Source organism: Lepidochelys olivacea, assembly GCF_965140295.1.
Source record: "Lepidochelys olivacea isolate rLepOli2 genome assembly, chromosome: 2".
NCBI lineage: Eukaryota > Metazoa > Chordata > Testudines > Cheloniidae > Lepidochelys > Lepidochelys olivacea.
In genome coordinates, this window is record NC_140412.1 from 189,746,171 (window position 1) to 189,757,596 (window position 11,426).

An 11,426-nucleotide genomic window follows, 5' to 3' on the forward strand; every position below is an offset into this window, starting at 1 on the left:
TCTCCACCATAATGATGTAGTATAAAATTGGCCAGGTGCATTATGGTGCATCCATTCCTTCACTCTTCACCATAGCAGCATTGGCTAGTGTTGAGACTGGATACCATACAAGTCTGGTCGGGCTAGCGTACCTGAGCATGGCAACTCCTGCATTGCTAGACATACCATTGAGAGCTAAAGAGTTGTGTTCTTACCGACACTGAGCTGCACCACCACTTTGTCATTGTCTTTCAGTTCCCGGTCAAAGGTCAGCTTTAACTGAAACACCTGCCCTCGTCTCACAATCAGACTGGTGTTTTCATGATATTCCTCAGTGTGGTGAAGCCCGGCATTTTGCTTTTGGAGCAAATCAACTCCAAGGGTCTTCAGGCTGCTGGCTGGAAACAATGAGCAAGGAGAGAGAAAGAGAAATGGTTTGATGTTAAAACTCTCCTGGGGGGGGGCGGGGGGGCAAATTCCAGTTGCTTTTACTGTTTACTATGTTAAATAACGAAAGCAACTGAGCGTAGCTTCTATTCTTAGTGGGACCCAACTCCCAAGCCCATCTCCATGTGTTTGATGAATAAGTGCAAATAAATAATTTAAATAATTTAAATAATTTTAGGACCGACTCACGTTAGGACCCCAAACAGTCATCCTGCCCCCAACTTCCCCCCGCCTCAGTGTTAACTAGTCAATAATATTGTGCAAGGGCTGAAGAACCAGAGGATGAAAGGGACTAGAAATAACAGTGAAACAGAACAGGCTCTGATTACCCAGTGCCCAAATTGAACGAAATGTACAAAATACAAATAAATTAGATGCTTAAAATTCCTTCAGTTTTCTTAAATTCAGATGTCACTGGCAGCAGAGTGTAACCAAGCCATAGACACAACAGGCCCAGTTCATCTCTGCAGTCAACCAGCGCTAAGCAGAGGGCCCAAAATGGGAGGCAAAGGTGACTTTATGCCACTCTTGCCTTACCCAATCTGGGTGCCAATGTAGGGCTGCTCTGCCTTGGGCCTGGCTGCCAAAGGCCCCAAGGGACATCGAGGCAGCTGGGAACTGCCAGAGCACAGAAGCACTTCACTCATGTCTCCATTCCCTCAGGAATAGCCCCCAACGTGTCCTCTGAGTGGGGACCTGCTGTCATAACTGGCATTGAACTGTCTATGCTGATGCTATGCCATATGGGAGGCTTCCCTTATCTCAAGGGCATTCCTCAGAGCAGCCAGTGTAAAGGGACTGCAGCACAGGGATGACGTAACCGGCATCTAAATGCAGCATCAGGAGTAGAACCTAGAACCTTCATTTCCAAAACCACAGGCCTCCACCACACAAATTAAGCTTGTGCTGCTCCTTCAGCTCTGCTTGTAGAGGTCTTCATTTCTGGACGTATAGGAGCTACGTGTTCAGACCCTGTGGCGAGGGGTATGGGATGGCTGGAACAATAGATAGTTGTCTGATGCCAGATGTGTTCAGTTTAGCTGGCAATTGTGTTGTTTGTGCCTGTTGCCGCCTGGCACAATGGAACTCTACGAGGGTGAAGTTCAACTGTGGGGGAAGGAACTTTCTCAAGGGCTGGCCCAGGACTGTGGAATGAACTTCTGTAGGCACTAAAGACCATCACAAACTTCACCAGCGTGCACACCGAGTGCAAGACACATTTCTTTGACTCTACCTTCTTTCATTTACACATAGAGTGTGTGTGTGTAGATATTAACAAACAAATACACAAAACCACTCCCTGGCGCACACTTCCCCTCCTGGGGTGAAGGTGATGAAACAAACACAAGACAGATGTTAGCTACATTGTTTAACGCACTACCAGAGGGTGCTCAGATATAGTGATGAGGTGCATGATATAAGAACCTATATAGAAGAGAGTAGCTTATCTGCATCACTCTCCAAAATATTCAGTTACTGGGTTTCTGCAATGCGCTTCACTCCCGCCCCTTCTAAATACAATAAACGATTAGTTGTTCAGGATTTTTTGAGAGAACAAACTGAAAACAGAACCAAGCAGAGCAAGGGGATTGCCACCTTTTGCCATGGCTGCTCATGCATGCCCTACTTCTCAGGGGATGTGAGCACTGTCAGCTCTATACAATGTGCCTTGCGTAACCATTTTCTTGGTCAACAAAACCTTGGATTCATCCTTGTCACTTAAGGGGACGTTGCCATGGTTTGGAAACTCAACTTTACTACTCTGGAGTTTAGTCTTCTGTGCTATCAGCTGCCATGAGCTAGGCAGGTGCTGAGCCGAGACTCCTGCTTATTGCACGACAACTGCATCCCGACAACAAATTTTGGACAGGATATTAAACCGCATGCTTCAGGGCTTCAGCCGATCTCTAGCTATTAGAGAGAAGTGTGAGACCTGTCGGGGAAGCAGCTTACTCCATGCCTGCCTACTGTGGGGTTCTTACACCCTCCTCTGCACCAGCTGGTATTGGACACTCTCAGATACTAGGGCCTAGATGGATCTTAAGTCTTATCCAGTATGGCAGTTCCTGTGTTCCTAATGCTGTAGGGCCAGCTCATAGTCTAGGCTATGAATCCTTTGGGGGCATGGATTATATTTGCACTGCGATGGGGTTTTGCTCTTTGAGCAGCACCTCTATTGTGCTACAGCAACACGAATCCTCCTCCTCACCATCCAGGTTAAAATAATACCAGCATCATGCTAACCTTTGAGCCTCCTGTGGACGTTTGTTCTTCCTGTTGATTTCCAGTAAGTACCATAGTGAACTCTCACAAACAAAACAAGACTGATTAAATTTTAGGCATAGACCCCTCGTTTTTAGCTCTTTAAAATAGATTTCTGAAGCTCTTTGGAAGGAATCTTCTCAGTGTACCATCAGTATGGTTTTATCACGGGTGGAGAATACTGTAATCACTTCAGTTTACATAGGAGGAAAGTATTCATTTCCAGGCCTATTCAGAAAGTATTAAAAGGTCTGCACTGGCATTTAACTAGCACAGAGTAGCTTCAAGAATCTGTCCTCTTCAAGGGTTTTACTTCTAAGTGTATTCTCCTTACAGCAAGGATTATCTCTGTGTCTGTATCTTGTACAGACCTGAGCACATCATTTGTGCTTACCAGATAATAATTAATAGTCATAACAGATGTCTCTTTGAAGCCATATTTGGACTGCTAAGATTTAGAGTTTTAAGTCCAGTCCTGCCAGGTGCAGAATATCCTTAGTTCCTAATGAATTAGACTGTGCTGATATCATTGGGAGCTCAGAGCAATGGGAAACAGCATCCCACGGGACACTGCAGAAGGCACTTAGCACCATGTAGGACTGGGCCCTTGTAAACTATTACCACTAGTAAATCTCATTTGGGAATCGGTGCTCATGACCAGTTGAAAAACATTTCACCCGGGAACACCCTGACCAACAAAGAAACAAAGGGAGCATTAGAGTGATGAAACGGTACTCAGCTAAATGTATTGTCAGACTAGGTGGGGGCAGTGTTTAAACTTTAAGGCCCGGGTGATATCCTGACCCCACTGAAATCAAGGGGAATTTTGCCCTTGACTTCAATGGGGCCAGGATTTCACCCTAGTAGTATTATTCCTGTTTACCTCTAGTAAAACAATGAGTCATACAGATGCCACATTCTAAAAAACTCCTCCTGATAGTTTTTGTTCTATTACTGAACAACACAGGGGCCCCAATTCTTCCCTCCACTAAGACAACTTTGTGACACTCACCCAGAGCAAAGCAGCCTGAAAGCCATTTTCATCATAGTGGCCCCTACACCACATCCTACTCTGCGGTGAGTGCAGGGAGTTTGAGCAGGCCATCCTTGCGCCCCAGCAGTCTCCAGCTGTCATAACAGCCCTCTGGGGCCTTTGGCACCCAGTGTAACTTAGAGCAGCCTTAAGGCTGCTCTTAATTTATTCCAGTGCCCAGGAATGGGGAAGGGTGGTAAAGAAGCACCTTTGTACTCCACCCTCTGAGCAGCATGGGTGCCCCTTAGCTGCAGCTGAGGCTCAGAGCTATGGTATCAAGACAAATCCACTCTGCTACAAGAGGCAAAAAAAATCACAGGGGTCTGGCAATGGCAGAACAAAGCTAACACAGTCATATTTAAAATGAATTTCCTTGGGGCACTCATACCTTGGTCTCTTGCTGTTAGATTGCAAAGGTGTGACAACACAAACCAAGGAGTGCCAAGAAAAAGGTTAGGTAACTTTCTATTTAAGTGCACTGATGCAGTTTTTATTTACACTCTAAGCTTCCAGTAAATACTCATTTATAATTACTGTGTAAATCTTGGTTGCTTATGACTAAGGCAGGCATAACTTGTGACAAGCATGTGTGGAAGATCCAGGTATGCTGTTGCACTCCATATGCTTTATAAAAATAGGTTTAGAAGTGTGAATAGGATGTAACTGAAATATGCTTCGTGCAAAAGGTCACTTGTAAGGTACCATTACAAAGCTTATAATCTACTGAGAGTGTTCATCCTATTTGTATGAATGTATCATTCTTGTATCTGAAGCTAGAAATATGAAGTATAACTCTGAGGTCCTATTGTAATTATGCAAAGTGTGGGCCAATTATGCCAAGTGTGGTTTACAATCTTGATGGCTCCCATGGAATAAAAAAATTGGTTGTAAATGGCTCTGTTTACTTGTAAGCCTTCCTGCGTTGGTGAGAGTCAGGCCTGGAAGAATGGAGGCTGGGGTCTCACAGGACATGTGACTATGTCATCTGGTACTGGAATCCATCTTAAACCTGGTGCTTTTCCATTTAGGAGGACGGGTGGGGACCTAGAGAGACAAAGGATTCCCACCTTGTGCCAAAGCTATAAAAGGGGGTGGAACAGAACAAAAGGGGTCTCAGTCATGAGAAAGCCCTTGCTTTTCCTGTAAGATGCCTGCTGGAACGAACAAGGACTGTACCAGGGGAAAGGATCAGGCCCAGACTAGGAAGGAATCTAGTCTGTGAAAGAAGCTTATTGGAACAGCTCTGGGGGTGAGATATTACCTTTATCAGTTTCTTAATGTATTAGGCTTAGACTTGCGTGTTTTGTTTTATTTTGCTTGGTAACTTACTTTGTTCTGTCTGTTATTACTTGAAACTCTGGAGTCCCAAGCTGGCAGAGAAAACGGGCTCAGAGGTAAATTCAGCACATCAGGTCACAGTCCCAAGGGGGTCTCTGTGACTGAACCTGTCACACCAGGAATTTAAAAGGTTCTCATGGCAGCAGAAAAAGAACAGAGTCAAAGGCCAGGGGGGTAATTTCAAAGAGAAAAGATCCTGTAGGATGGTTGGACAGATGTAGCTACATTAACTGCATCATGGAACATGACATTAGGGTAAGCAAGAACCAGTCACAACATCTAAGAAATAAACCTAGTGCCCAGTCAGTATTAGCTGTACTAAATTAGATGCTAACAGAGTTAGGGATTGACTCATCTGGATCAGACCAACAGCTGCATGAGGAAACGTTTGATAATTTCCCAAACATTATTTGACAGCTTAAATGGACCCCAGCATACTCTCTCAAGCTCCTTAATGTGACAAGTCAGACCTACAATGACTATATCAGAGGATTACAGAAAAATATTTGTGCCTGTTTTCCCATTTTGTTTACTTTGTGGTTTTTTTTTTGCAGCTCTTTATACAGAACCAGTTTCACTATTTCCTGTACGAAGCAAGAGCTTCACGGCAAAGTTAAATAGAGTTATAACTCACGTGGTGTCTAACTCCAGTCCTGTCCACACACAATATCCCTTCATTTGAGTGTGGTGGTGCTTTCAACTCAAGTTGGTTGGCCCGTCTGGGGGAAGAAGCTGCAGATTGAGTCAGCGCAACTCATCAGCTGCTAACACAATCATTCTGTGCAGCACAACTGAGATTTCGCAATGCGGCTGCTCTCACTCAAGCTAGGCTAACTTGAGAGGAGTTAACTCGGGTGTAAATAACTTGAGTTAACTCTGCAGTGAAGATACAGTCTTAGTAAGCTATGCAGAGTCCCCTGTAGTTTGTGTCTTTCAAACAGCAACAAGGGAGAGAAAAACATTTTTAAATATGGGAAAATATAACTGTAAAATGATAAAAATTGGCAGGGTCTCAAGTGCATGTTTAATGGTTGAAAGGATTTTTATTTTTTAAATTGTCTAGATTTCAAATTGACAAAGTCCTTTCACATGAACAAAGATATGCAGTTACAAGGGCTGAATTCTCACAACTAGGCTCCCTCAGAAAATTATGTATAAGCAAACAAACAGGTATAATTTGTTTCAGAGTAGCAGTCATGTTAGTCTGTATCTGCAAAAAGAAAAAGAGTACTTGTGGCACCTTAGAGGCTAACAAATTTATTTGAGCATAAGCTTTCATGCAGCATCCGATGAAGTGAGCTGTAGCTCACAAAAGCTTATGCTCAAATAAATTGGTTAGTCTCTAAGGTGCCACAAGTACTCCTGTTCTTTTTAGGTATAATTTGGTCACAAATGTGGATTAACTGGAAGTCACAATCAAAAATTATTTATAGAACATAGCGTATTATTTATAGGATAGTTTTACATCATATTTCCTGAAGTTCATTGGGATAGTATTAGTTTACAGTTACCAGAGGTTTTTTAACTTAATCATTATAATAATCTTTTAAGTCTCTGTTTTCCTACCTTATGTATGTTCTTTATGGTTTTTTTGGTTAACTGAATTGATTCTGTTTGTGCATTCAGAGCATACCTGAGAGCTCGATTTATATCTCAGTGTATTTTTGCCTGGTAAATGTTTTAATAATAAGCATAATAATTGCATAACAATTAATAATAATTATAAGCAGAGTTGGTTACACATCTTACATTTAAGGTTTTTCAACACTTCCTATTCTGAGACTCTGTTTATGGTTGCTTATAATTTTGCCAATTTTAAACCATTCAGGTTGAAAATTCCCATGCTAAGTGTCTGCCTCACGCTGAATTCTTTTGGAAAATCTTAAATCTTTTTTGCAGCCTCAGTTTTGGCATTTGCTAACTTCTGAGTGCTTGACTTTGCAATGTTCTAGTAAGATAGTTTTTTGATGTAACATGTATGGAGAAGAGGTAAAGAGAAAAATGGAGGGGGAGAGAGAGTAGATATAATAGAAATATTCTCCACATACTAAAGGCTTGACATGGTTCTATCCTGTGAGTACGCATCTGCATAGTTAGTTAAATAGATAGAAATACACGTTTTTTCTTAGCTCTTTATTATTTTGTTCACGGCAGCTGCAAACAGTTCCAAACACTGGCTAAGATTGTCCCTTCATGTGGCAAAAGACACAGAAAGGGTTTTTAGATTGAAAATCTCCATGAGATTTCCCTTGTGGAGGTTTCCACAAATTAGTCTCTCAACCTAGCAGCGTACTACCTTCTTTGGGTAAGGTAGTACAACACCGTAAGCAAGGAGAAGGCTCAGAACTGTATGGTAGAGTGGGGTGGGGTTGAGTATGGTCTAAAGAGAAGGCACAGGGGAGACACAACAACAGTTTTCATATATGAAAAAGGTTATTATAAAGAGGACCGTGATCAATTGTTCTCCATGTCCACCGAGGGCAGGACAAGTAGTAACCAGCTTAGTTTGCAGCAAGGAATATTGAGGCTGGATCTTAGGAAAAACTTTCTAATTATATGCACCAGAACTAGTTACCAAGAGAGATTGTGGAATTCCCATCACTGTAGGTTTTTAAGAACAGGTTGGACAAACACGTCTCAGGGATGGTCTAGGTTTAGTTGGTCCTGCCTCAGCATGGTTGGGGACGGACTAGTCACCTCTAGAGGTCCCTTCTAATCCTTCATTTCTGTGACTTCATGGTACCATGGAGGCAGTTGAACCCACCTTCCATGAACAAGGGAGGAGAGCCACATGCATAGGGACCCCTCCATACACAGACTGGGATCATGATCTGGCTCACTGTTAGGCCCAGCATTTTAATGCTTACAGCTCCTAAATCTAGTAGTTACAGAATTAATTTAAAAATGGGGGTGGTAGAGGGCATGTGTTTGGCTTCAGTGGGAGTAAGGATTACTCAGGAGAGCTTCTGGATTGTGGAATTGAGCCTTTAAGCTTTGGTAGGATGGTTTAGAGTCAGACCAGGTGACAAATTACAATTTGGACTGTAGAATTTACTATCCGGATTTAATAGCAATCATTTACCACTACAATGGGGACCTGTGTGCAGGCTTCTTCTTGGAGCCAAGCTCAAAGCAGCAGAGATGAAAGAGTCCCTAAGAACTTCCCACTGAAGCCTGCCCATGGGGATCTGTAGCACAACTTGAACTCTGTTAGGTGATGATTTACCTCAGGATCTGTATTTTGTAAGGCAGCCCAGTTTCTTACATAACAAGCAGCACAAAGGGCCATTGTACTGTAAACAGTTCAGTGACAATGACAAGCTACTCATCATTGCACTGAACTTATTAACAAGGAAAAGGGGAGTTAAACATGCAAGTGGGTGCATATATTTTATATCTATCTGTTCGCCGAAATTGCAGGAGAGAAACTGAAGCAGAAGAAAATCTGTATAGTTGGGAAGTACACTTAGGGCCATTAGAGGGAGATCTGGAGAACTGAAAAGAAGAACCCACTGGGCATGGGCGGCAGTGAAAGAGGTGCCAGGAGTGCTGTGGCACCAGCAATTCAGTAACTAATCGAAAGGAAAAGTGCATGCTGGGTGTATTTGTCCCTGCCTGCTCTATGGTTTGGAAATGGTCAGTCCTACAGAGATGAAAGAAAAGAAGATAGTAGTAGAAAATAATACACAAGGAGGATGGCAGGCAAACAGCTGGTAGACAGATTGCGCATGGAAGAAGTCGGGGAAAGATGAACTTGGGACTCTCAGTGATAGGCTTGAGAACTCGTTTGGACACATAATACGACCAGCACAGAACGACCAGGACAGAAACCACAGGCAGAAGAGGACAGAAAGAATGGCATGGAAGACTGAGGGGATATATGATGGAAAGATTCTGTCAAGAAAAGCCTGAAGAGAAAAGGCTGGAACTCCAAGACCTATGAACCCAGGACATGGACCAGAAAGACAGGCAAAGAATCCTGGACCCCTCCGACTCTGTGTAAACAGGAAAAGGAGTGAAGAAGAAATGTATGTATCTTAACTTTAGCTTAACTTCTGTACTTGGAAAGATAATGGAGCAAATAATTAAGCAATCAAATTGCAAACACCTAGAAGATAATAAGGTGATAAATAACAATCAGCATGGATTTGTCAAGAACAAACCAATCTGATAGCTTTCTTTGACGGGGTACCAAGCCTTGTAGATGAGGGGAACACATGATGTGGTATATCTTGACTTTAGTTAGGCTTTTGATAGTGTCTCCCATGACCTTCTCATAAACAAACTAGGGAAATACAACCTAGATGGAGCTACTATAAGGTGGGTGCATAACTGCTTGGAAAATCATTCCCAGAGAGTAGTTTTCAGTGGTTCAGTCATGCTGGAAGGACATAAAGAGTGGGGTCCCGCAGGGATAGGTTCTGGGTCTGATTCTGTTCAATATCTCCATCCATGATTTAGATAATGGCATAGAAAGTACAGTACACTTATAAAGTTTGTGGACGTTGCCAAGCTGGGAGGGGCTGCAAGTGCTTTGGAGGATAGAATTAAAATTCAAAATCATCTGAACAAACTGGAGAAATGTTCTGAAGTAAATAGAATGAAATTCAATAAGGACAAATGCAAAGTACTCCACTTAGAAAGGAACAATCAGTTGCACACATACAAAATGGGAAATGACTGCCTAGGAAGGAGTACTGGGGAAAGGGATCTGCGGGGCATAGGGGACCACAAGCTAAATATGAGTCAACAGTGTAACGCTGTTGCAAAAAAACCAAACATCATTCTGGGATGTATTAGCAGGAGTATTGTAAGCAAGACACGAGAAGTAATTCTTCCGCTTTACTGCATGCTGATTAGACCTCAACTGGAGTACTGTGTCCAGTTCTGGGTGCCACATTTCAGGAAAGATATGGACAAATTGGAGAAAGTCCAGAGCAGAGCAACAAAAATGATTAAAGGTCTAGAAAACATGACCTATGAGGGAAGATTGAAAACATTGGGTTTATTTAGTCTGGAGAAGAGAAGATTGAGAGGGGACATGATTACAGTTTTCAAGTACATAAAAGGTTGTTACAAGGAGGAGGGAGAAAATTTGTTCTTCTTAACCTCTGACGATCGGACAAGGAGGAATGGGGTTAAATTGCAGCAAGGGGGGTTTAGGTTGGACATTAGGAAAAACTTCCTAACTGTCAGAGTGGTTAAGCACTGGAATAAATTGCCTAGGGAGGTTGTGGAATCTCTATCATTGGGAATTTTTAAGAGCTGGTTGGACAAACCCCTGTCAGGGATGGTCTAGATAATACTTAGTCCTGCCTTGAGTCCGGGGACTGGACTAGATGACTTCTCAAGGTCCCTTCCAGTTTTATGATTCTGTGATTCTATATAGCAAGCTCAGACTCGTCTCAGAACTTCATCAGCTTATGTTCCCTTTCCTCTGTAATGAACATGTGTTGCCAGCAACAAACACACTAACTAGACACATTACAAATAGCTTCAGATCAGGTTCTTAGTGCAGGAGCTTGCCAAAAAGCAACTCCTGCGCATACACTGGTCTTACAGCTTACGAAGTTTTAAAACTCACCAGCTGGCTGACTCATGATCCTTTCTGGTCTTGTGTCCTGAAGTACTGGCAAAGCCCGTCGTCACTTCTGCCACCTTCCTCTGATCACGTAGAAGGAAGCAGCCCCTTTTTATCAGAAGCTGGCTTTGAAATGACAGCATGTACGGTGCCAAGGGGTGGTGTTTGGAAAGAGGGAGTTGATGTGAAAGAATTAATACAATTTACACTGCACACATAAAACCCTAAATACCAACAACATATAAATCACAACAGATCTGACTGGTGACTTAGCTGCAATCAATGACAATAATAGTTCCACAGAATCCGGTAACTCCAGAGCGTGTGGGCGTGTGTGTTTTTACGAGTTTATTCTTTCTCAAAACTGGATGCTGTAGTGTCTAGGTTGCAACCTGCTTTATCCCCTTGAAAATAAACTGTTTCCACTGAAAGCATTTTAATAAACATTGTGGATACATTTCTATTAGGCTTTGTAAATTCTCGTTTGAACAGAACATATATTCTGTGCCTACCTGTGGACCCTAGAGACTACATACCAAGAGACTATGGAACGGTTGAAAAGATTAATTTGGCATCTATACTCCAGAGGCCTTTGCACCCTAATCCCTGGCCATACACTAGCACATTTAGGGCCTGATCTATTGCTGGTCATTGGTGTCACTTAGTAAGTTTTTTAAATTGACTTCAATGGGCTCTGGATCAAGATTTTGGAGCCTTGCAGTTTTGTTGATCTGTGTCACAGTTCACCTTAATCCATCACTTTACTTTATGATGCTCCTGAACCTC

The 11,426-nt window shown here is 42.6% G+C and overlaps 1 protein-coding gene across 1 annotated transcript in view; it reads right to left on the minus strand.

Annotated features, from left to right (window-relative positions):
• TGM4 (transglutaminase 4) overlaps positions 1-10,727 on the minus strand; it is a 29,826-nt gene extending 19,099 nt beyond the window's left edge. Inside the window, exons 1-2 of the mRNA XM_084620922.1 lie at positions 10,644-10,727; positions 195-377 (exon numbers count right to left, since the gene is read on the minus strand). Coding sequence (XP_084477048.1) covers positions 195-377; positions 10,644-10,659 — 199 coding nt within the window. The 5' untranslated portion in view covers positions 10,660-10,727. The remainder of the gene's footprint in view (positions 1-194; positions 378-10,643) is intronic.
• Positions 10,728-11,426: the final 699 nt, after the last annotated feature.